General features: G+C 41.5%; 1 protein-coding gene and 1 non-coding gene across 3 annotated transcripts in view; one reads left to right on the top strand and one right to left on the bottom strand.

Annotated features, from left to right (window-relative positions):
• The window catches only part of LOC145412627 (methionine synthase-like), a 419,211-nt gene that overhangs the window by 288,023 nt on the left and 103,647 nt on the right, over positions 1–27,541 (top strand). For both annotated transcript variants that reach the window (XM_080282544.1, XM_080282543.1), the window contains one exon: positions 25,157–25,312. In XM_080282544.1, coding sequence (XP_080138670.1) covers positions 25,157–25,312 — 156 coding nt within the window. The remainder of the gene's footprint in view (positions 1–25,156; positions 25,313–27,541) is intronic.
• LOC145412669 (5S ribosomal RNA) lies at positions 1,137–1,255 on the bottom strand. Its single transcript, XR_013899596.1, has one exon. It is a non-coding gene; the product is annotated as a 5S ribosomal RNA (ribosomal RNA).

Raw genomic sequence — 27,541 nt, 5'->3', positions numbered from 1 at the left:
TACTTCTTTGTAGCTCAGAGATAGTTGCTTCATCACCAACCCTTTCATAGTGGTTTTATGAACAAAGCTATAAACTAGTCACAGTACCCAAAGAATTGTTAATGTTTCATTACTTAACACAATGAATTTGGTGAAGTTTAGCCTCCTCATAAGAGAGAAAGAAATCCACAGTTGGAGCACTTGTACTGTAGTATGGAGCTGAAGTTGTTGCCATCATCCTTGTTTACAAATGGGAGCACGCCACCGTGGGAATTTGTCCGTGTGTTTCAAACCTTGCCGCACCTGCACCATAGGTAGTTTATGCGCGTGTTTTTTTTTTTTTTTTTTTTTTTTTTTGGATCTGACACCTTGCCATGTCATAGAAAACCGTGCCATAGAAGTCCACGCCAAAGGCAACTTGACTGTGTATATATATATATATATATATATATATATATTCCTTCATTCTTTCCTCTTCCTTCTGCCTGTGGGTGACTGTACACTGAGTGACAAGCCATATGGTTTCCTGTACACCAGGAAACCATTTACTATGCTGGGTGGTAACCATATGATCAAATTTTGGCTCCTGGTGGTTTGGTGGGTAATGAAGGTGCTCCAATCGGATTGAGCCGGTGAGGGTTTGTGTCTGGGGGGTGGTTGGGATTTATTGCTCACATAATGCCACTCAGGGATGAGTAAGGCTGGTCATTCTCATCTTAAATGCCAAGACCAACTTTCCTAGCCCCGGGCTCCTGCACTCCTCATGGGACAACGTAGGATTAGATGATGGATGGATGGATGGATATATATATATATATATATATATATATATATATGTTGAACCTCTTTAGTCTGGACTATGTGGGGGGAAGCATTGTTTGGATCTATTGATTGTCCGAGTCATCAGGTTGATCTCCAGCCCATACCAAAAACATTTTCTTCATATGGAATTTGTTCATTAATTTCTTCTACATACATATATATATATATATATATATATATATATATATATTTATAATGTGTATATATATATATATTCATTCATTCATTCATTGCCAGACGCCATGTATCCCAAATGGGGTGGCCAAGGGCTTAGAGTTAATTGTTTTACAGGGAGGGACACTAATCCTCCACCAACCCCACTTGACACGTAGGGATGCCAACAGCATCTGGTGTTCCCGGGCGGTCACCCATCCAAGTACTAACCAGACCCAACGTTGCTTAACTTCGCTGATCGGATGGGAAGCGGTGTACTCAACGTGGCATGGCCGTTGGCTATATATATATATATATATATTTATAATGTGTATATATATATATATATATTTATAATGTGTGTATATATATATATATATATATATATATACACACACATTATATATATATATATATATATATATATATATATATATATATATATATATATATATATATATATTTATATAATGTATATATATATATATATATATATATATGGTGAGGAATTGGAAAATGTGAGTACGTTTAAGTATTTGGGTAGTGTGATGAGTAAGGATGGAGGTTTGGAGGGTGAAGTGCTTGAAAGGGTACAGCAGGGAAGAAAGGTTGCTGGTTCCTTGAAAGCAGTGATAAGAAACAGGGAAGTGAGCATGGAAGTAAAAAAGTTACTACATGACAGTATTGTGATACCAACTCTAACGTACGGAAGTGAAGCTTGGACGTTGTTGGAAGGACACAAGTCAAGAGTGAGAGCAGTGGAAATGAGTTATTTAAGAGGAGCTTGTGGAGTCACGTGGAGAGACAGGCTGACGAATGAGGATATAAAGGAGCGTTGTGGTGTTGATGTGGATGTGATAGGAAGCGTTGTGAGGAACACACTGAGGTGGTTTGGCCATGTGGAGAGGATGGAGGGTGAAAGACTGACGAAGAGAGTGTATGTGAGTGAGGTGGAGGGTGGAAGAGGGAGGGGGAGACCGAGGATGAGATGGAGGGATGGGGTGGAGAGGTATATGAGAGAGGGGGGTGTGAGTTGGGAGCAGGGTAGTGAAATGGCGGGGGACAGGGCGACTTGGAGGCGATTTGTTTGTGGCCACCCCAAACGGGATTGAGGCGTCTGGCAATAGATAGATAGATAGATATATATATATATGCACACTCAGCCCCCTGCTATCACGCGTTCAGCTATCACACTTATCTGCTATCATGCACACATCAAATGCACAACCATACATGCTATCACGCATCCCAAGACCGCTATCACGCGTCGTGTTTGAAGACAGGCTAAGCGAAACTTATTCACACGGCACTTCATACAAGGTTTGCAGAGGATACGATGGTTAATCGGAACGGTAACGTGGTAAACTTCCCGATTATAGCACGGGTATTTGGAATGCATCTGAATGGATTCCTGGCGAGGACACAACGGGCAAAACAGTGACCAAAACCCATTCGGCTCGAAAGAATATATCGTACTACAGCATTGAAATTTAGCCCAACACTGAATACTTATTAATATTGTATTTTAGAATAAATATCAATCATTTTGAAACCCTTATAAAGAGTTAATAATTCTTATGCCGAAAAAACTGTGATGTCGATAAAGTAATCATGTGTTTACAACTGAGACGGGGCTCTGACGACAGTGTGAGGAACGTGTGTGATAGCGTCCAAGTTTTGTTCCACTTAAATGTTCCTCTGCCATTCCTGATATAAGGTACCATGTGATACCCTTTAACTGTGAACACTAAAGAAATGGAGACAGCAAAAGAGATCTGGGGTCAACTAAGCCACTCCCAAGCCTTGGAACCCATCAAACCACCCAAGCTGTAATCCTTATAAAAGTTTGATGGCCTTTTATTTTGTTTATTTATTCATTATACTGTTATTATTAATATAATAATGCTTTATTTCATGTTAGAGGAGAGATTGGCAAGAAATCGTAGGCATAAAGTGGTTAAAAGTTTGAAAAATGGGCCACCGAAAAACCAATTAGAAATTTTCCCGTTGATTGTTCAGTTCAGCTATTGTGTATTCAGCTATCAAGCGGGGTTCCTGTGACAATTAGGCGCGATAGCAGTGGGTTGAGTGTATATATATATATATATATATATATATATATATATATATATATATAGTGGTAGGTGGTGGCGACCATCATCCACTTACTTGATGTTGTGCTGCCTACTTCTTCCTTAGCCTTTATCATTCTTTTTCTGTGCCTCCCCTCCTCTCTTCCTATTTCTCCCATCTTTCCTGTCACTACTTACTGCTTTTCTTTCCATTACAGGTGGCTTTACATTGAGTGACAAGCCAAATGGTTTCCTGCAAGCCAAGAAACCATGTACAATGCTGGGTGGTAACCATATAACCAAACCATACGTGCTCCCTACGTGTCAAGTGGGTTGGTGGAGGGTTAGTGCCCCTCCCTGTAAAACAAATAACTCAGAGTCAAATGGCCACCCCGTACGGGATTATGACATCTGGCAATAGATAGATAGATATATATATATATATATATATATATATATATATATATATATATGTGTGTGTGTGTGTGTGTGTATATGTGTGTATATACAGTAAACCTTCATTATACGATGGGGTTCCGTTCCTGAAAACCCCATTGTAAAGCAATCCATCGTATAGCAATCCCATTATAACATGGAGTCAATGGGGATACGTTCCCAGACATGCCTAAACTCTCACATACACACACCTTAGCACTCACATACATGAAATATCCTTATGTTTAAACATTTAAAGTAACACATTAATAGTGAATACAGAGAAAAAAGCATGAAAACTACAGTATACAGTAGATCTTACCTTTACTGAAGCAAGCAACGGTTGTTTATGTGGTTCCTAGACAATTCGCCATGAAGTCGACAATTCGTCGTCATAATATGGACGTTCCCCGTCAGGACAATTCCCGGTCATTCTATAAACATACTTATTACTGATTAACTGATACTTTAATAACTAATTCTCAGGGGGATCTATCAAAGTCTATTTTCATTCAATAGCATTGGCTTTGGATATCATTTGTAAGTTGCACTTTTAGACAATATTTAACTTGTTTCTACCTTGCTGTAGTTGACTTTGAATTATGTTCTAGCATCACCCACAGCTGTTTTCATTAATTTCCATTGGTACTACAACATCCTGGGTATATTTTAAAACGTCTTTGAAGAGGTACATTACAGTACTAAAAAACTAGTGTACTTCCTAAATAAACTGATATGAAAATAAACGACGGGGAATCATCCTGACAACGAAAAGTCCCGATGGCGAATTGTCTTGTTATTGTTGTGATGGCGAAATATCCCGAAACATTTATATAGACGTAACATGAAGATTATTTGTATAATTCCAAAGTATGTCGATCGTTCACTTAAGGTAATTAGGCATTTATATAAATGCCAATGTCTCGTATGTAGCCTTATGCTAAGATGAAGGATTGATCATAAATCAGCTGATTCACGTTTCAGTATTATTATTTTTCATTTAATGCCCATGATTTGATGCCATATTTTACATTTACTATATAAACAATAAACTACCATCACTTTTATAACTTACATAATTAAAAAACTAGTGTACTTGCTAAATAAACTGATACGTAAATAAATGATGGGGAATCGTCCTGACGGCGAATTGTCCCTACTCGGCCTCACAGTCACAGCCCTCACTCATCAATGTCAGAACTGCCTGGCTGGGCAGGGCTAGCTAATGAGGCTGGACCGGTGGACGAGTGTGTGTGGTCTAATGCCGACAGTGTGAGGACGTTTTTGTTGCATTTGCACATTTGCTGTTCACTGAGCCGCAGATGATCCATCGTTGTTGCAAATCGTTCCCATTGTGTAGTGGGCATAGGGTACTAAAATTTTGACATTATATAAGCGAAATATCGTACAATGAGTCATTGTATAATGAGGGTTTACTGTATATATATATATATATATATATATATGTGTGTGTGTGTATATACAGTACTCATCAAAAGTATTCAGCGTTGTCCGCCGGGCGCGCAATACTTATGGCCCAAAAAGAATCACCCGTTTTGGGGGGTAAGAATTGAGCCACAAGTTTGAGCTCCGAGCATGACGTCACGGTAGTCTGAGGCCTTCTGACGCGCTGGTTGGTTCCCACCTCAGTCGCCCACGGGCTGCCTGAGAGAGAGGAACTCCGCCGAGTGTCCCTCTCAAATGGCGCCATTTTTTTACAGAGTGTCCCGCAGTGTTTTGGCCTTAAAAACTTTGTTATGGCACCTACTCGTGAACTATCGAGTGAAATCATATCCCAGATCATTGCTCTAAAGGAGGCAGGCCACCAGACAAAGGAAATTAGTGAATTGGTTGGTGTGGCACGATCGACAGTGCGTCGTTGGTGTTTGCGGTTTTGGGAGGAAAACAGTGGTGAAGTTCCCACAAAGAAACCGAGGTCTGGTAGGCCTAGGAAAACATCCCTAAGGTCTGTTAATGTTTTAAAGCGTGCAGTGGAGTTTAATCCTCGTGTGAGTGCAAGGAAAATTAAGGAGAGCAACCCGGAAGTGTTTGGTGAGGTGTCAGTGAGAACAGTGTCTCGTAGGGTGCATGAGCTTGGTTACACAAGTCACAGGCCTGTGAAAAAGCCTCTTCTCTCTAGCAGCCAGAGAATTCGTAGGCTTGCCTTTGCGAATAAATATCTAAATTGGGGTGAGGAGCAATGGTTGTCAGTGTTGTGGTTTGATGAGGCAACGTTTAGTGTTACCTGTAACAGAGGAGCACGTGTGTATCGACGCAAAGGCAGTGACCCACTTGACCCACGGTATGTAGAAAGCACAGTTAAACAACCTGATTCACTCATGGTATGGGGTTGTTTCTCAGGGAAGGGTTTGGGGAAGCTTGTTGTACTTCCCAAGAACCTCATAGTGAATCAGGATGTTTACCTGGAGCTTCTGTGTGATCATTTACCAGACTCCTTCGAGCTAACAGGTGCACGAGTGTTTCAGCAGGACGGTGCACCTGCCAAATCGGTCACCAATTGCCTTCGTGACTGCGAGGTATCATTCATGACAGACTGGCCAGGAAATAGCCCAGACCTCAACCCAATTGAAAACCTCTGGTACCTCGTAAAGAAGAGTCTCCAAGGGAAGGACATGAGCTCTCTGCCTAAGCTGGAAGCTGCCATTCGTGACTCCTGGGACAAAATACCCCTCCAGCATCTCAGGAGCCTCGCCCTTTCACTTCCAAGACATCTCAGGTCCGTGAAGAAACGTAAAGGCTACCCTACGTAGCACTAAAGGTAAATAAAATGCATTATTTATATGTTTTTTCAATGTTGAAAGGTTTGTTTCTTAGGAGGGACGCAGGGTGCTCCATACTTCTGATGAGCACTGTATATATATATATATATATATATATATATATATATATATATATATATATATATCTATATATCTATATATATCTATATATATATATATATACATACATATATATATATATATATATATATATATATATATATATATATATATACTGTACATATATATATATATATACATACATATATATATATATATATATATATATATATATATGTGTGTGTGTATATATATATACAGTAAGGTCCCGGGTTACGTCAGAGTTCCGTTCCTGAGACGTGACGTAAGCCGATTTTGAACGTAACTCGAGTTTTATACAGTACGTCGTATGATTATACTTACCGCAATGCATCTTACAGATTTTTCAACCATTCATTGCATACTATACATGTAATAATCTTATATCAGGTATGTATAAGAAACATAGTCTTTTGAACTGATGATATTTATTGAATAAAATATAAGTTGTACTAGATAAGAGTCTTTGTCACAGTACCGCACTCGCTGCGGTAACAGCACTTCTCATCGTCATGGCAGCCAAGTTACGCCACCACTGCCTCACCCACAACTGAGTCTGGCTGCCGCTCCCTCACTCTCCCGTCCTTACACATGTGCACACTGCCAACACACATTTTATTCCTATATTCAAGCACTTTTCATACTTCATCATACAATAAAGTTTACTGTAAATTACTGCTGTAAAATATGAAATAACATCATTACCAGCACGATAATGTAAGCATTTCTAACATCAAGTTTGATGGCTTTTTTTTTTTTCTCACTCGGACAGCAAAATTATTTCAGTGATAAAATGACCGATTACTGTATGGTACTGTAATAAAAGATGCATACTATGTGTCACTACATACCTTCTGACATCAACTTGACTCGTTACTGGGGTTGCGATATGGAAGGCACTGCATCAGGGGAGTCCAGGGCTGAAGCAGGGGAGTCCGGGGCTGAAGCAGGGGAGTCAGGGGCTGAAGATAGGGAGTCAGGGGTTGATGATGAGGATGAGGTAGCAACTGGTGGTGAAGTTGTGGCTCGGTGTTCAGTTCGCTTGAAAAACTGGAGAATTGAAGACTGCTTGGCGGCATATTTCTTTTCGTCATAGATTTGACGATAACAGGACACTGCATCCTCAATTCCCCTGTACACTTTGGCAAACCTCTCTGCATTTGGGTCCTGATCTTCAAATGCAGCCATTGCTTTTTCTAGGAAGTCGAAAGCATTTGCCATTTCCTTAATCTTAAACTGTCTTAGCGGTTCTGCCTCATCACTTTTTTCGTCATTTTCCATTTGTTTTCCTAGGTATAGCAAGTCTTCATTACTCAGCTCTTGATCATGTGAATCAACAAGTTCATGTACATCACTCTCGTCTATGTCCAGATTTAAATCATTTCCAATTTTCACACAGTTGCGCTTGACTTCATTTATACTGTCTTCATCAAATCCTTTAAAGTCATTTACGAGGTTAGGGCACACTTTTTTCCACACTCCGTGCATATTTGTCTCAGTCACTTCAGCCCAACATTCTCCAATATTTTTTACTGCCTTATAGATGTTGAAATCTTTCCAGAATTCTTTGAGTGTTACTTTACCATTTTCTGTTGCTCGTATTGCCTGTCTGAATGTTTTTCTAGCCTTGAAAGCTCTTATTACACCTTGGTCCATGGGTTGTAGGATTGATGTTGTGTTTGGTGGCATAAACACAACTTTTACATTAGGGTGCAACTCTGTCAGGCTCGAAGGATGACCAGGAGCATTATCAATAATGAGAAGAGCTTTGAATGGCAGATTCTTCATAGCACAATACCGTTCAACCTCTGGCACGAAACACTTTGAAAACCAGTCAATGAAAATTGCACTAGTCACCCAAGCCTTTAAATTACTTTTCCAATGAACTGGTAGGCTAGCTTTAAGGATCCCCTTAAGAGCTCTTGGATTTTCGGAGTGGTACACGAGTAGCGGTTTAAGCTTGAAATCGCCTGCACAGTTTCCCCCCAAAAGTAGCGTTAGGCGCTCTTTGGATGCTTTGTGACCTGGCATGGTTTTTTCTTCTTTAGCAATATAGGTTCTGTTAGGCATTCGTTTCCAGTTTAGTCCCGTTTCATCAACATTAAATATAAGTTCTGGAATGTGCCCTTCCTTCTCAATCAACTCCTCCAACTCTTTAACGAATGTTTTTGCTGCTTTGTCATCTGCACTGGCTGCTTCTCCGAAAATTCTTTTGCTGGTTAGGTTTGCTCGAGCCCTGAAACGAGTAAACCAACCTTTTGATGCCACAAATGTCTCGTTGGTCTCACTTTCCTCACTTTTTTCTTTCTTAAGGTCTTGGTAGAGTGTGCGTGCTTTTTCACAGATTAACTGTTCACTCAGAGGCATGCACCGTTGATTATTGTCCTCAATCCACAGCATTAGCATCCGTTCCATCTCAATCAACAGTCCCGATCTTTGCTTGGTAATCACAGTTGATTGCATGGGAGTTGCACCTTCAACGTGAGTCAAGATACGTTCCTTGTCTTTGAGGATGGTAGCTACGGTAGTACGGCTCATCCCAAGCGCACGCGCAATTGCTGATGCCTTTTCTCCTTTCTCATTACGCTTAATAATATCGACTTTTTCACGTAATGTGATGGTCTTGCGTTTCTTGGAGTCGTTATGGTCACCAGGAAGCTGTCTCTTAGGCATCTTGGAATCAGGATGGCGAAAAACACAAGAAAATGACGGTATCACTGTATCAGGCGGTGGTAGCAGTGAGACTGAGAGCGATTGTTGGTAGTCAAGCATGAGGCGGGAAAACGCCAGAGACATCTCGCGGTACACAGCAACACTTCAAAACCCACGCTTTACGTATTTTTTCTTTATTTTCTTATATTTTAAAATTTCCACTCACGGACCGACTGTCGTAACCTTGAATTGACGTAAGTCGATACTGACGTAACCCGGGACCTTACTGTATATATATATATATATATATATATTATATATATACATGTGTGTATATATATATATATATATATATATATATATATATATATATAATGTATATATATATATATATATATATATATATATATATGTATATATGTGTGTGTGTGTATATATATATATATAAGTAATCACTCTAATATCCGGACGCCCAATAACCGAACATCCCCACTACCCGGACATAATCGTCCTGGGATCCAACATTCCCAAAATGGTCCGAAAACCCAAAAAAAAAAAAAAAAAAAAAAAAGATTTTTTCCCGTCCGTAATTTGAACTTACCGCTCGCACCGCGGGAGAGCATTGTTTTGGCGCGTCATTCCTCCGACGTCCGATAGAGCGCCCCTGCATCCTCCCCACTTTCCGCCTGTCTCTTGCCACGAGTGCACGCTCGTCGTAATGGCTGCCCACGTGATCGCTTTTGTGGTGGTGCCCTACCTGCTGCTCTCGGGCCTCCTCTTAGTGTGTGATGATGACCCCGCCACCTGAGAAAAGGAAGAGAGTGGTGTTGACTCTGGAGAAGAAGAGTAAGATATTGGAGAAAGTAGATGTTGCTGTGGATGGAAGAATAGATGCAGAAGTGAAGTTTAGAATAAATGAAGTAGGAAAGGTGCTGGGAGGAATGAAAAAAGTGTTTAAATGTCGTTCGCTTAGAATGGATGTAAAGAGAAGGCTGTATGAGGGTGTTGTGGTACCGACTGCATTATATGGGGCTGAAACATGGAATATGGGTGTAGCAGAGAGGAAAAGTTTGAATGTAATGGAGATGAGATGTCTGAGGAGTATGTGTGGAGTGACGCGTATGGATCGGGTGCGAAATGATGAAGTGCGAAGGAGAACTGGAGTTGTTCGGGAGATGGCTGGTAGAGTTGAGCAGAGGGTGTTGCAATGGTTTGGACATGTGGAGAGAATGGATAATGAGCGATTGGTGAAAAAGATATCTAGATCTGATGTGAGAGGTGTAAGGCTGAGAGGAAGACCACGAATGGGATGGATGGACAGTGTGAAGAGAGCGCTGGATGCGAGAGGGATGTCTGTTGAGCAAGGAAGAGTGGCTGTGCGTGACAGAAATAAATGGAGAGAAATTGTGAATAAATAAGTGATGACGCAGCCCTGAGGGGATATTCTCCCGCATTTGGTCTGATCAGCTAGTCAGGTCAGGTGCAGGTAAGGGGATGGGTCTGTTATGATGTGGCAGGGGTAAACCAGTTCTGCTGTCGGGCCCTGCTGCGGATGTCACTGATTGCATTGCCCAGTTGACCCTTGTGCGGTGTGGTGCGGTGAGGATCTGTCCGTTCTCCCCTTTGGGGCTAAGATGCAAATGAATGTGTTTGAATGGATGAGTAAATGGAGAGTGAGTCGTCCTGTCTCGGCTACCTCCCTTTCCTTGGGGGAAGCAGCCTAGGTATATGGATGGATGGATAGATGCGGGGTGGTCTTCTTCCCACATTCTCCGCGAGTTTAACCTGGCCCGGTCTACTTTGTTCGATATCAAGAGGTCCCGAGACAAACTCATGCAGTACACAGCTGACTTCTCATCGAGAAGCAAATGCAACGTGGAGAGGAAGGTTATGTTTACCCCCAAGTTTGCAGAAATCGACCGATCCACGTTGATTTGGTATTGACAACAACTTGCTGCTGGTGCGATGGTACGTGGAACGGAGCTGAAGGCTGCTGCTGAGAAGTTCGCCAGGCTTCACGACGCCCTAGACTTCAAGGCATCCGAGGGTTGGCTCTTCGCGTTCAAGTTGCGGCATGGCCTTACCAACCGTAAAGCTCATGGCTAAGCATTGGATGCTAATGAGGATGGAGTTGATGAGTTTCGGCACAAGGTGAAGGGCTTGATCGAGGCCTAACTCTCGGTCAAGTCTACAACGCTGACGAAACTGGCCTATTCTATCGCTCGCTGCCAACGAACACTCTAGCCGAGGAGACGGAGAAGCGTGTACCTGGCCGTAAGCTTTCCAAGGAACGGATATCTGCTTTGTGTTGTGCCAGTGCTAACGGCATGCACTGGCTTAAGCCTGTTGTTGTTGGCCGCGCAAAGCAGCCTCGGTGCCTGCGTGGGGTGATGGATGTCCTTCCTGTCGTCTGGTACCATTCTTTGAAGGCATGGTTCACAGCTGTGATCTTCAAAGACTGGTTTCACCGTCACTTCGTCAAGGAGGTCATCCATTACCAGATGAAGACACTGGGAATCCCGCGCGACCAGGTAAAGGCCCTCCTTCTCCTCGACAATGCACCTGCCCACCCGTGCGACAAGGACTTGGTGGCTGAGAATGGCCGCATTAGGTGCATGTTTCTGCCACCTAATACGACTGTTCTCATCCAACCAATGGACTAAGGAGTGATCGAGGGAACAAAGCGCCTATACCGAAGGAAGTTCCTGGACGAGATGATGGTTGTTCTCGAGGACGAGGACGAGCACATGGAGGGACGGGACACGCGAGGCCAGCGGACTTTGGAAAACCTTCGCCGCTACAACATCAAGTCTGCAATCTACAACTGGGCCAGTGCATGGAAGGAAGTCCCTGTCAAGACTCTAGAAAATGGTTGGTCTCGTCTGCTTCTCGGAACGGATGTGGATTACGATTTCCTAGGTTTTGACGTGGATGACTTCCATGCACGTCTACGTACGCATGGCGACGATGTTGATGTGGACGATGTGCGTGAGTGGTTGGATGACGACGAGGGCAATCCTTGGTATCAGACTTTGTCTGATATCGAGATTGCATCTTCAGTTGCAGGTGTCAGTACCGAACTTGAAGATTCCGACGAGGACGGGACGATGATGCGGACTCCTCTCAGCATGACACAACTCCAGCCATCCCCGAGCTGAGCGCACTCTGGGAACACCTAGAGTTCGTTCTCAACTACGTGGAACACCCGGACTGCGACAGGGAGATGGGGCCCTTGGGACTTGTGGAGGAAGTGCGTGCTTTCAGGCAGCGTATCATCAATCGTCAGAATCGTCGTTCCATGCGTCAATCAACGATTGACAGTTTTTTCAGGCCTGTGACGCCCGCTGTGCCCAGCCCTGGCTCCACTCCGTTGCCTCCCCAAGACAGGCCCTCATGCTCCGAGCCACAGCCCAGCACATCAGCCATGGTGGAGTCACCGCTCGACGTGAATTTGCATCTGTCTTCAGAGTCGTCTGCAGTGGGTACGCCATCACCACAACCCAGCGACGCACCCCTAGGTCACCTGCCAGTGATACTCTCGGACTCTGACAGTGAATAAACAGCAAGAACTTCTCCACTAGACCACACAGGAATTTACAGTGTTGAAAAAAACAGTGCGTTTTGTTAAGGATTTACAGTTGTGAGTGAAAAGACAATTTTTGAACTAAATTCAACATAAATAGACTTGTGTGTTTTTGCTTTAGAAAATGGTTAGAAGAGTGGGAATAGTTAAAGTGCAGAGTGCAACACTTAGTAAGTTACAATGGAGACAAGAGTGCGCACTGTGAAGAGAACGGACTTCTGAGTGCGAATGACTAAGTTCAGTGCAAGACTTCATGAACAGTGTACTGCAAGTGCTTCAGGAAATCCTTCTTACTGTCAGAGTCCGAGAGGAGGCGGTTATTCATCGAGATGGCCATGGACTTGCTGTAAGTAGGCAGAATGTTTCATACTATACTTTACTGTATTTTCCATACTATACCTACCTCAAACACCTCATTTCACTCTTTTATGTCCCTTATTGGTGTGAATATGCTGTGGCTTTGGTGCATTGCATGTGCAGTAGGAAGGTGTTTTTCTGAGTTAGGCTAGGTTAGGGTCCATAACTACCAGTCCAGGAGCCAGAGACTTGTAAGTACCCAGCATGTTGAATATTTTATGAACCTACCTCAAAAACCTCATTTTATGCTTCTTTTGCATTTATTTCAGTCTTTTATGTGCCTTATTGGTGTGATTTGGGTCTTAAATAGGTGCTATGCATGTCCAGAGGGAGTTGTATAGGTGTTTCTCTGAGTTAGGGTCCATAAGTACAAGTCCATAAGCTGGGGCCCAATATCCAGACAGGACCATTATCCGGACCTGCCTATGGTTCTATTACGTCGAATATTGGAGGGATTACTGTACATGCAACCCCCTGCTATCGCGGTTATCTGCTATCGCACACACATCAAATGCACAACCATACATGCTATCACACACCCCAAGACCACTATCAGCGTTGAGTTTGAAGCACCCGAATTAGAACAAAAGCTGTTATAATATTGGAAGAGCTTTATGATAAAGCAGGCGATTGATATGGTGGTTGAATTTTGGGATAGCATTACCCCAACAACAATAGATCACGCATGGTGCAATATCATGGAGGGTGTACCTGAGAAAAGGCAGGTTAAGGTGCCAGGTGAGACCCAGTCAGTGGAGGCAGAGCTGGAGGCTGCAGCTGAGGAGGCGAGTGGTATTGCTGGCTGTGGGTTTGAGGGCACAACTGGTATGAGATACGAGATATGTTATGACCAGCACCAGTTACTGCTGAAGATATTCTACTAGAGGATGCTGAGGATAGCCCAGGAGAAGAGGTGGATGCAGGAGAGAAAGTTAAGGAGGGGCAGAGTATGAAAGACATCAAGACTTTGATCGAGTTGGGTGGCCAGATACGTCACATTCTAGAGCAAGATACCACTATACAAAGCAAGCAGCGCACGTCCTACATTAATAAAGCCCTTGAAGGTTATGAGGACAAGTACCATGCCTACATGAATGCCTTACACCAGCTTCGAATCACAGATTATTTTCGTCATCACCCAATCCCTGAACCTACCCCTGCACCGGTCCCTCAACCTCAGCCCACGCCTGGCCAGGAACCACAGCCAGGTCCTTCCAACCAAGAGGCAGACTATGAGGGCTTTTCTTGGACAGCCTGGATCAGAAGAGAAAAAATATTTTGAGGAGAGTCAGGCCTGTGAGGGCTCTGGGTGCAACCAAACCACTTCCAAGCCTCGGAACCCTTCAAACCACCCAAGCCTTCCTTAATCCTTGTCAAAGTAAGTTGGATGGCCTTTTATGTTGTTTTTTTATTGACTATAATGTTATTGTTAATATAATAATGATTTATTTCATGTTGGAGGAGAGATTGGCTAGAAATCATAGGCATAAAGTGGTTGAAAGTTAGAGAAATGGGCCACCAAAAAACCAATTAGAAATTTTCCCATTGATTCTTCAGTTTAGCTATCACAAATTTCCTTTAAGACGCGGATGCCCAAGTCCCGGCCACCCCAAGTCTCGAACATTTTGGGCTGCGGTTGTTGAACACCAAAAATGGCCATAAAACGTAAAAATAAAAAAAAGTAAAACAAATAAGATGTGTTCATCCCTACTTTAAAAATGCTGCATGGTGACAAACCGCTGTACTTTGGCGCATAGTACCTCTAACGTCCACTACAATGCCCCTTCATCCTCCCAAGTTCCTGCCTACCAACTGTTGTGACTGCACGCTCATCGCCATGGCTGCCCATGTGCTTATTTTTGTGAATAAACTGCAATACCTCACCACTAGACCACATGGGAATTTGCAGGATAAAAAGCAAATTAGATGAGCATGAATTCAAATCAAGAATACAGGACGAGCACATTAAAGAAATCAAGGAGCTACATAAGAGGTGGAAGAAAATTCAGGAAGAAAGAAATGTAAATTTGAGAGAGATTATAGAACAACAAAGCAAGGAAAAAGTGGAGAAGGAAGTGGTTAAGTACTGAGAAGTAGAAAATCTTTAGTCAGGGATGCAGCAGATAAGAAAAAATGTGTAATAATTTCAGGAGTAAAAGAAAAATGTATGACAGTAAGATCAGTAAGAGAAAGATAAGAACTGAATAAGATTAAAGAAATAATATCAGTAGTTATGGAGGGGAACAACAAAACTCACGAGGAGATTGAATAAGTGTTTAGGTTAGGAAAGTACAAGGAAGGAGGGTCGAGGCCATTGAAGGTAAAGTTTCAGTCCCAGGCAACAACAAGTGAAATCATCAGTAGAACATGGAAATTATCAGACAAAGAAGGGTTAAAAAATGTTTGGATAAGAAGAGATGCAAATGAGGAAGAAAGAGCTAAAATAAAGGAGTTAGTAAAGGAAGCAAAGGCAAAAAACAAATAGAGAACGGAGGAAGAGAAGACAGTGTTTTATTGGAGAGTTATTGGATCAGAAATTAAGGAAATGGTACCGACGGAGAGAGGGAGAGAAGAGGATATAAAAAACATCAAAAATAATTTGAAGGTGGCATATACTTATGTTGATGGTTTAATATTGGGAAGGCTAGAAATTCAACGACTTTTTGAGGGTACATACACCTGATGTTATGTGCTTTGTAGAGACCAAGTTAAGAGAAGTGATTGATGTCTAAATGGGAGATGGTAAATACAAACTGTGGAGAAGAGACAGAAAAGAAAAAACGGGAGGAGTGATGATAACAGTGAAGAACAACATAAATGTACAGTAGATACCATGGAAATGGGAGAAGGCAGGGCTGAAGTGATAAATATGAAATTAGAAACTGGAGAGAATAGGAAGAGAGATATGGCGGTAGTGTATGTTCCCCCTAAGACAAAAGCATGGAGTGATGATGAATACCAGATGTTGTCAGACATGGCTAGTTACTTACAGAAAATGATTGGGAAAAGCAACAATATACTGTAATTTGAATGGGTGACTTTAACTGTAAAGAGGTGAACTGGGAGGAATGGGACTCAGGAGGCAGTGAAGGTTCATGAGGCACTATATTATTACATATAATAACGAGTAATGTGATGACGCAGTGGGTCAAAGAAGAGACATGGTTCTGAGTTGAGGACACACCAGCAGGGTTAGACGTACTGTATACCTACGAACCCTGTGTAATAGAAGCATTGAAATATCTGTGTCCTATAGGAAAAAGTGATCATGTGCTCATTGAGTTCCAGGTGATAATAGGGAATGTGGTGCCAAGAGACGAGGGAAGATACAATGTTGGGAAGGCAGATTTTACAGGATTGAGAAAATTTTTCAAAAATGTGGATCGGAGAAAATTCAGAGAAACGAGATATACAGAGGAAGTGGGATATCTTTCTAGACCTCTAGAATTCGGGAGTGGAAAAAATTGTGCCAAGAGTAAGGGAGAAAGAAAACAGGAAAAAGGAGTGGTTTAATAGAAGGTGTATGATAGCAAAAAAAGAGAGAGATACGGTGTGGAACAACTGGAGAAAGAGAGGTAACAACAGAACAAAGGAAGAATATAAAAGAACAAGAAATGAATACACTAAAATACGTAGAGAGGAAGAAAGGAATTTTGAAAAAGGTATAATAGACAAATGGAAGGATGAATCCAAACTGTTTTATAGATTTGTCAATGGCAAACTGAAACAAAAGGAAGGAATCAACTAAATGATAGTAGAAAGAGAGGTCTATAAAGATGCTGCAATGCAAGCTGAAATAATGAACAAATGTTTCCAATCAGTTTTCACTAATGAAAAGGAGTTTGTGGAAGGGGAGGGAGTGACTAGGAATATAGTGATAAAAGATATAAAAGCGGAAGTACAGGAAGTGCATAAATTACTGGAAACTCAAGATTTAAGGAAAGCCCCAGGACCAGATGGAATCTCTACCTGGGTACTGAAGGATTGCAGAGAACAACTGGCGGTTAACATTCACGGTAGTAGTAGTAGTAGTTGATCCCTAGGCAGTCTGGCCGAACAGCCCCGAGTCCCTTAAGTAAGATTCACAGTTTAATTGTGTGTTCTCTGGAAGAGGGGAAAGTGCCTCAAGAATGGAAGAGGGCAAAAGTTTATAAGGGAGGAAACAGGGAAGAGCCCCTGAACTATAGACCAGTGTTCCTAACCAGCATGGTTGCAAAATTGTGTGAGAGAATCCTGAAAGATAGATGGACAAAATATCAGGAAGAAATGAATATTCTGGCTGAAAGTCAGTTTGGATTCAGAAGTGGAAGGTCATGTGTTTCCAACTTGCTGAGCTTTTACTCATGAGCGATTGACGTGCTGCAGGAGAGAGATGGTTGGGTGGATTGTGTGTATTTAGATTTAGAGAAGGCCTTCACCAAGGTACCCAATTAGTGACTAATATGGAAACTGGAGAATATAGGAGGACTGAAGGGGAACCTCCTGGAATGGATGAGAGACTTTTTGAGAGACAGACAAATGAGGACAGTAATAAAGGATAGGATGTGTGAAGGGAGGAAAGTAACAAGTGGAGTCCCACAGGGCTCGGTGTTGGCGCCAGTAATGTTCCTGATTTATGTAAATGGTATGGTTGATGGAGTGAACAGTTATGCAAGTCTGTTTGCTGATGATGTAAAGATCTTGGGGTAGAGGTTGAGGGGGATTGTAAAATGCTGCAGGAGGATCTGGATAGGATACATGATTGGAGCCAGATGTGGGAAATGAAATTCAACGCAAAGAAATGTAAAATATTGGAAATGGGTAAAAGTACCAGGAAGCCATCACAGAATTATTTGATGGGTAATGAACCAGTCACAAAAGCGAGAGAAGAGAAAGATTTTGGAGTGCTGGTCCAAGATAGTTTGTCACCTGAAAAACATATTGACAAGACAGTTAGAGAGATGTATAAACTCTTGACTAACATAAGAGTAGCATTTCATTACATGGGTGAGATGATGAAGAAATTGATCGTGGCCATGATCCGCCCCAGATTAGAATATGCAGCTGTAGTGTAGTCCCCACACAAAAAGAAAGATATAAACAAGATTGAGAGAATACAAAGAACAGCAACCAAGATGGTCCCCAGTCTGGCAGATCTGTCGTACAGAGAGGGGCTGGAAAAGCTGGATTTGCCTTCCTTACAGGAAAGGCGAAAGAGGGGCGACATGATTGCAGTGTTCAGGACCATGATGGGAGTAGATAAAATTGACAGAGAAGATCTGTTTGTATGGGATAAGAGAGTGACAAGAGGACACAGAATGAAACTGAAGAAGCCAAGCTGCTTGAAGGATATCAAGAAATATAGTTTTCTCTGTAGATGTATAGACCTGTGGAATAGCCTGGGCAAAGAGATCGTCCAGTCTAAAATCTTAAAAGAGTTTAACCCTTAAACCGCGGGCTTTTTTTGCTTTGACTTGTGGCTCCCGCAGGCATATTTGCGCTCCGACAGACTCTCTAAAAATATTTGCCAAAAATCAGTTATTAGTCCTAGAATATTAAAATCACTTATACTTATGGCACATACCTTCAGCTTTCTCCTTGGGTGTTTGTTGAGCCTTCCTCGAGTACCGTAGGACTTGTGGAGACCTCTGAAGTTGGGTAACGAAGTCTCCACTTTACACTTCCCGACAACTCGTAATATGATTACCACAGCCTGATATTATCACTAGAAACACTATTCTATGATTCTCAAAGAGTTTGGAATCCATACTCAAAAAAAAAAAAAAACTGTGAAAGCAATGAAAATTACGAGGGCGTATGAGCATCCCACTTCCGATCGTTCGCCGCTAGTCTTGTCTGTTATTCATAAAAACACTCACAGTTTATATTTCTGTTACTATATAACACATAAATATCTACAGTCTTTATCCATAAGTTTCCTTCAGTAATAGTAGTTTATTGTCACAGTAGGGATTCAATTTCTTTCAGTAAAATACGTAGCATTCACTTTCTCGTATACAGGTAACTCGCACGGAACACGAGGGTTTCGTTCCTACCGTGCCGTGTTAGGTGTGAAATCGCGTATATTTAAACTACTCCGTATTTTGTTCCCTAGACCCCCCAAATGTGTTCTTTTGCTGTTATCTGTCACTAGAAAGCACTTTAAGTGGTTAGAAGGTTTATTTAATGTTATAACTCACAAATACAGTACTCCTGAGCAAAACTTCAACACACAAATACTGTACGTAAACACAAGGAAACATTCCAACGCCGATCATAGGTAATCATATAAATTAGGTTAACTGGTACCAGTGCTTTAACTACAAGTAGATACCAGAACAGTACATATTTAACTTAGAAATGCAGTACTGTGATATCGAATGATTTCAATACATAATCTGTTAGGAATGGCTGGAAAAAAAAAATGTTATGAATACATTTTCACCTTTTTGATATATGTTTATAGTTTCAAGTTATTTTTTACGTTATCGTTGTGCCCATGCTTGGAAAAGGGAGCGAAAGTTGAATTTTCAGTCCTAAATGAGAAAACTGCACGTCCTCCAAGGCTAGACTCTGCCACGGGAGAATAAAGTGGAGGGTCAGTCCGATTAGCAGTAAGGAAGTTGTGTCACAACTTCCAGCTCCCACACCACGAGAATGGCTAAAAATAGAATCGTAATGCAGTTTCAGAACTAACAATAAGTCTAATTATTACGAATACAGATACAAAGCAGAAATAAATACGTTTACAGGCAGGGAAAACGTATTTCTTCCGTCATAACATGTTCATCTTTCTCTATCATTTTACATTCATGTTTATCATTTTACCTTGTTATTTTCGCAATATATAATGCTGTCTCGTAAACAGGGTGGTTGTTTGTGTTTTGCAAGGGAGGAAAAAGGTTGTACAGTAACCCCTCCAATATCCGGATCAATAGAGCCATAGGCAGGTCCGGATAGTGGTCCTGTCCGGATATTGGGCCCCAGCTTATGGACTTGTACTTACGGACCCTAACTCTGAAAAACACCTATACAACTCCCTCTGGACATGCATTGCACCTATTTAAGACCCAAATCACACCAATAAGGGACATAAAAGACTGAAATAAATGCAAAAGAACCATAAAATGAGGTTTTAGAGGTGAGTTTATACAATATTAAACATTCTGGGTACTTACAAGTCCCTTGCTCTTGGACTGGTTTGAACCGCCAGTTTGCAGTCCACAGTTAATCCTCTGCACTCTAAATTCTAATTTCTTAACACTGCACAACACTGTAAATTCCTGTGTGTTCTAGTGGCAAGGTATTGAAGTTTATTCACTGTTTATTCACAAAAAACAAGCACCTGTGGCTTGCACTGTTATGAGTATCTGCTCTCCATCGGAGTTAAGCTGTGACTGTTGATGTTGGTGGGGTAACAGAGTTGCCAGATCACAACAGCCACATTACCAATCTCCTCAACTTTCATTGTCAAATATAACTTTTCATTACCAAATTCGTAAAGCTAGCATATATTCTTCACTAATTATATATACAAGTGGAAATACATGTAATCACTCTCCTTATAACTAACACCATGTTGATTATTTTCACACTACAGTATGTAGGGTAGCAGATTAATCAGAGAGAGCAAACAATCCACCATCTCCATCCTGTGTATCCTCATACATGTGAAAAATCCATTTGGTAATGCATTATTCTAATGCATTACCAAACGAATTTTTCATTATCAAATTGGCCCACACTTGGTAATGAAAAATACCAAATGGCAACCTGACAGGGGAGGGGGGAGGGGGAGGAAGGAAGGGGTGAAGGGACCATGGTGTAACAGCTGTTTGGCGCCAGGCGGGAATTTCAAATTATGGGAGGGAAAAAAGTCAGATTTTTTTCGAATTTTTTGCGGTTTTTGGCCCATTTTGGGAATATTGGATCCCAGGAGGATTATGTCCGGTTAGTGGGGATGTTCGGATATTGGGCGTTCGGATATTAGAGGGATTACTGTATTTTCTGTCTGGGTCGAGATAATGGGTGTAACTATGTGTGGTTAGGCATGGCCACGGAGCGAAAAAATCGTACATCCACTCATCACGATAGCCGGTGGTGAACTGACAGATGATACATGAGAGGGTGAAGTCAAGGTCATGTCCCAGATTTTCGTTCACTTCCCGAAAGTTTTCACAGTTTTCTACAAGTTGCAAACCATTACAGCAAACCTGAGCAAATAGGTAAAGATACCAAGACAAAAATGTATTTTTCTCTTATTATAAGTCTTTAACGAACAAACAAAAAAAAGGCAATATTCCGACGCCGATCATGGGTAATCATTTAAATCAGGTTAACTGGTTACAAGGCTTTATGTAATGCTTTAATTGCTTGCAAGTACATACCAGAACAGTAAATATTTAACTTACAAATACAGTACTGTAGAAAAGCAGTACAGTAAGAGTTTAACGAACAAACAAAAAAGGCAATATTCCAATGCCGATCATGGGTAATCATATAATTCGGGTTATCTGGTTACAAGGCTTTATTTAATGATTTAACTTTATTTAAGTGCTTACATGTACAGTACATACGAGAACAGTAAATATTTAACTTACAAATACTGAACAGCACTGTGGAAAAAACGAACAAATAAAAAAGGCAATATTCTGACGCCTATCAGGTAAACTGGTTATAAGACTATTTCTTGCTTTAACGTTATTTAATAGTACTTTAAGTTGCACATAAACTTACCAGAACAGTACAGTACTGTAAATATTTAACTTACAAATACTGTGCTACTGTACTCGGGAATGTCTCACTCACTGAATAATTTCCCACCTAGATCGTCATGTAATCAAAACAAACCGCACGCTGCGGTGACGTTCGAGGATTTGATCTTTCAAAGGCCTCTCCTGCGTTAATTTGTAATTTTCATAATGGTTTTTTAATCTTACATTGTCTTATATGTATCTCAGCCCTTACCGTGTATAATTGCGAGCGCGTTCCGTGAGATCGTGTTCCGTGCGAGTTACCTGTACTAGCATTGAGAGTGAATGTCACTTTCACCTTCACTCTCATAACTCATGGTATTCATACATGCTGGAGTGAAACTTTCATTACTCCTAGTATATATACTCATATTCTTATAATACTATTCATTTACATTTCTGTTTACGTTCTCAATTTTATTTACCTTATTTACATTTCTATTTTATTTATACTGTTATGCACTGTCACGTGAAGTAACTTATAAAACTAAATTCCACTGTTCACTTATATTTACATTCATTGCTTTCACTTGCTGTTTATACATTATTTAGAATTCCATTTGCACTGTTTTACTCAATAAAAAGATCGTAATCACTCTCTATCAATTGTCAGCCCTTTACCTCTTTCCACACGAGGTTTAGTAGGGGGTAAAGGTCACAGGGCCCTTTGCATGGGGCTAGAAAGCGGCGGAAGTTAGCAGGAGCTAATCAGACATACTCCCACCTTCAAAGACGACAGTGAACTGATAGTAGTGGCCTCCTGCTGCCTGGCTAGGGTGAGTGCAATACTACCAACTTCAGCTCTGTGAGACTTACTAATATATAGCAGTGAAATGATTGGCAGGAAACCAAGACAATACATAATAAATTAGGTAGTTCCAAGTGAATGTAAATATCACTTAGGCTTCTCCCTTCCCTCCTTATATGTATATTTATTACGAAAATAGATTATACGGCATATTTCAAGGGGAAATAAACAGTGAAAATTAGCAAACGAGTGCACATGAGGTGTTGTCAGGTGATAATTAGCCAAGTCCAGGTGTATGGTACTATTACTTACCTTATTTCTTTCTTGTATATATTATTTGGTATAAGAATAGGGCATAGGGCTTATTTCAATGGATGAAATCAGTGGAAAATTCCAGGGAAGATTTACTTAGCGTAGAATACAGTGTGGTGGCTTCAATAATTAGGTAGTTCCAGGTGAATGTAAATATCACTTAGGTTTCTCCCTTCCTTTCTTATGTATATTTTTATTACGAAAAGAGATTGTACGGCATATTTCAAGGGGAAATAAATAGCGAAAATTAGCGAACGAGTGCATGTGAGGTGTTGTCAGGTGATAATTAGCCAATTCTAGGTGTATGGCACTCTCACTTACCTTATTTCTTTCTTGTATATATTATTTGGTATATGAATAGGGCATAGGGCTTATTTCAATGGATGAAATCAGTGAAAAATTCCAGGGAAGATTCTTAGCATAGCACGGCCGGGCAGGTGAGAGGATAGGGTAATGGAGGGGAGGTAGGGAGGGGAGTCAAGAATGGGGAGAAATGGCAGAATTGTCAACAATGGATGGGAGTACAGATGAGATTAGGAGTGCTGACTAGTGTTGGACATTAGCAGCACTGATAGATGATACAAGCCACCACTTGAAAGCCCAGGCGAATTCAAAATAACACAGAATCACAGAAGTGTCGCCCCGCGGTATGATCCCTTGCTCCCAAGCGTCATGAAAGTGACGCCCCGCGGTTAAGGGGTTAAAGCTAAATTTGACCTGTTGAGAAACAGAGACGGGACCCCACAAGCATAGCTTATTTCCTGTATATCACAATTAGGTAAATTAGGTAAATACACACACATTTAACCCCCTCACACACCGAAAGTTTTCTGTGTGTGTAACATGATCAGAGAAAATGCCACGAGGGTAGGCTGGACTCGCGCACAAAAGAAAATATTCCCATGTACTGTATTAATTTGCTCCAGAAATTGGTTATATGGTATAAATTGTATACTTTCATATTCCCTGATGTTTATACTATATGATAAGCTAATAAAACACACAAAATTAATGAGTAAAAGTACTGTGAAGGTACTGAAATGAGGTGAGAATACTGTTGTTCAGCAGTGAAAATAACTGCCCTACACTCTAGCACAAAATTTTGCCTGCATAATGCAAGAGCTAAGCATAGCTGTATGTCTAGATGCAGAATTTTTTGAGCTTTCATATGGTGTTGTTGGATTTCTGATACAACCAATAGTTTTGAGTAAATTGCCAGAAATCATGCGCCCCCCCTCCCCCCTGAACTGAAAACCAAGAGAATGTTGACTATTTGAGAGTGTTGGCCTGGAAATAGACACCCTTCCTTATGATGTGCCAAATAGTGATGCATTTCATGCTAAAACATGATTTTTGGTGAATATTTTTGTCCGAAATTGACTAAGCGGTATCCCTTCATACCAACACTGATAAATGTGTCATAGTGCATCATCAGTTCCTTTTCAGACTAACACTGTTTTGACTCATTTTGAGTCATCATGCGTGAAGGGGTTAAAAATTTTAATAAGGAAAAAAAGGTTTGAAAATGGTGAGGTATTTGTTAGAAAGTGAAGTACCAGAACAAAGTTGAGGAAAAATTATAACTTAACTAATGAAAGATAGAAATGGACTTATAAAGTTCTGTGTGTATGGAGACGCAGATTATAAGGATTGCACCTCTTTTTCATGTTCAAAGTCAGTAAAATGGTACATACACTTCAAGTCTTGAAAGACTGGCACCATCAAGTGGAGGGCATGCTATGGAAAGTATATGCTTGTGGGTTGAAGGTGAGAATATTAAAGGCTTGAATGAAGACTAACAAAGTTTTTCCCACACCTATAAGTCTTTTTGGTAGTTCCCCAACTTTGTGCTTTTCTGTTCTTATTTATGGATTCATACCACTCCAATTATTTTTTTTTTTCTCCAGTCCAAGGAAGGAACCAAAGGCCAGGAGCCAGCAAATTGTTCCTCCCAAGAAAAACCAAAAACATGATAACAGGGCCAAATTCAAGATCTGTTCATTTTGAGATGGTTGGTCACTCGGTGTTTGAAAAACTGGAGATTATAGGCAGTAGAAAATACAGACAAACATGTGGGAAAAGGGTTGTTGATAGTTATCATACTGAAACTGACTACTGTAGAGGACATAACACAACTATGTCTCACTTCAGCATTGATTGCTCCTCAAAAAATTAAAATTTTGCTTTCCACTCCATATGTATATATGATAGCAGGGTATTATAATCTCTCCCTTTTTCCTTTGTGGTGCTGTACTGTGCTGTTAAGATCTTTACTGAACTGAACATATTCCTCATGTCAATTTATGTACCAGTATGTTGGCAGGTAGTTATGTTCATCCTCAGCCCACCTTGGGGTTGGAAAGGAGGTTTGATAATGAAGTTAGGTTTTTGTAGTGGGACTTTAGCCAAGTAATCCATTTCTTTCTTTCCAGCTGTTCCTAAGTTTATAGGAACAAAAGTCTTCAAAAACTATGATTTGACATCACTGGTGCCCTACATAGACTGGAAGCCATTCTTTGATGTTTGGCAACTTCGTGGAAAGTACCCAAACAGAGGTTTCCCCAAGATATTCAATGATTCAACTGTTGGTAAGGATCCTCTCATCCTCTGAGTTCTCTTCTTCACCCATTTTGTATTGCGTGTGTGTATGTGTGTGTGTGTTTACCTAGTTGTATTTACCTAGTTGTGATATACAGGAAATGAGCTGTGTTTGTGGTGTCCCATCTCTTTTTCTCGTTGTCAGATTTTGCTTTGAACTCGTTTCAGTTTTTAGACTGGATGTTCTCTTTGTCCAGGCTGTTCCACAGGTCTATGCATCTGTATGGAGAGCTATATTTCTTGATATCCTTCAAACAACTTGTCTTTTTCAGTTTCATTCCATGTCCTCTTGTTACTCCCCCATCCCATACAAACATATCATTTTTATCAATTTTATCTAGTTCCATCATGGCCCTGAACACTGCAATCATGTCTCCCCTTTCTCTCCTTTCTTTTAGTGTAGGCAGATCCAGCTTTTCCAGCCTCTCTCCGTAGGACAGATCTGCCAGGCTGGGAACCATCTTGGTTGCTGTTCTTTGTATTCTCTCAATCTTATTTATGTCTTTCTTCTTGTGTGGGGACCACACTACTGCCACATATTCCAACCTGGGGGCCTCGCTGTAGGGGGTCACCTTGACGTGGGGGTGGGTCTTGAAGCGTGGTTGGCAGTGCCACCTACTTGGGAGGCATGCCTACCTTTATAGGGTTCGGCATTTGTCAGCCTCTTGGACCAAGCACCCCCCTACATCACTGGTAGAGGACGCCTGCTGGTGAATATTAGTCCCCGCCCATTTGCCATCTAGGGCGGGACTGTTGCCTCCCCACGTGTTTGCCGTGCGTGGCGTCCCATAATGCTGGGAGACAGGAGTCCTGGAGGTTGAGCGATGCTGCACGACGTGTCCTGTGGCTAGCAATACACTTCTTTGGTCCCTTATTCTGGCTATACGGGCGGCCTGGTTGGGCCCGACCAGGTCAATCGGCTGGTCATGCGTTGACTAGGGTCAAGTGGGCACTGGGGGGCCTGGTGGTTCCTATTGTCCTGAAGTCACCATTGTCCGGGTCCCCCAGTGGTTACCTGTGTATACTCCTCTGCTACCCCTGGGGTCTTCAGCGGCTCTGTCCCTGACATATGGCCTCCCCTTGTTGGGCTCCATGGTGGATGGGGGGGTGGAGGAATGAAGGTACTTTCATTATTCATGGCAAATATTCCCCCCGAATTTGGTGCTCATGTGGAGGACGGCCAGTCCTTTGAGTCCCCTGCTGGTGAAAACCTGCATTTAAGGGTGCTTTTCTGTGCCGGAATCCGGGAAATGATCGCTTATGACACACTTTATGCTGCCATGAGGCCTTATGGTGTTATGAGCAGATTACAGTTGATATTGTGCCAGGATGGTGCTTCATTTGATGCCTACATTACCTTCTGTGAGAGCGCATCTGCATTGGCTGCTCGTCAAGCTTTAGATGAAGGTACCATGTTCCTTAGACGCAAGGCTAAACTTTTCAGTGTAGTGAATCTGTCTGACGATCCCTTTTGACTTCATGCCTAAGCCTTTTGAGGATGACGATGGCATTCCTGACATTCCTAGGGACCTTCCTAAGCCATACTGGCATGTCGCCATATATAAGGACAGACTCAACAATTTTATCAAAGGATCTGAATGCCTCGAGAGGAAAATAGGGAATATCCCTGAGGGGACTTTGAAGAGGTATGGGAGAAATTTGTTAGTTAAAGCAGGGAATGACGGGAATGACACACAGGCCACCCTTTTGTCTAAATTTACTCCATCTCCTGACTCGGGTCTTCAGTCTGTCTCTCCACATAAAATCTTCAATACTGCTAAAGGAGTCCATGATCTTAGTGACTTTAAGGATGAAGAGATACTGCTTTGTTGTCCTGCGAATGTTATTGAGGTAAAGAAGCTGAAAGGTGCAAATTTCGCTATTTGTCTGACATTTTCATCACCTCATCTGCCAGACAAAATCAAAATCAGACATCTGAGATTTCATGTCAGGAAGTTTCGCCGTAGGCCAACACCGTGCTATAACTGTTTCGAATATGGTCATGTGAAGGACTTCTGCAAAAGTCAAAAGTTATGCTTTATTTGTTCTGCCAGTCATGACCCTGAATCATGCTCAAATTCTTAAGTTCTGCAAGCATTGTGGTGGTGCTCACTCTCTGAATTAAAAAACGTGCCTGCGGTACCAGTTCAACCAGGAAATCATTGCACTTGCAGAAAATGAGCATATTGGCTTTGGAAGTGCTTGGCATTGGTTGTTGA

The sequence above is a fragment of the Coenobita brevimanus genome, chromosome 93 (assembly GCF_032717465.1).
Source record: "Coenobita brevimanus isolate Jiangsu-jjx chromosome 93, ASM3271746v2, whole genome shotgun sequence".
NCBI classification, from domain to species: domain Eukaryota; kingdom Metazoa; phylum Arthropoda; class Malacostraca; order Decapoda; family Coenobitidae; genus Coenobita; species Coenobita brevimanus.
The sequence above is the reverse complement of the archived record's forward strand: the minus strand, read 5'-3'. Positions and strand labels throughout refer to the sequence as shown.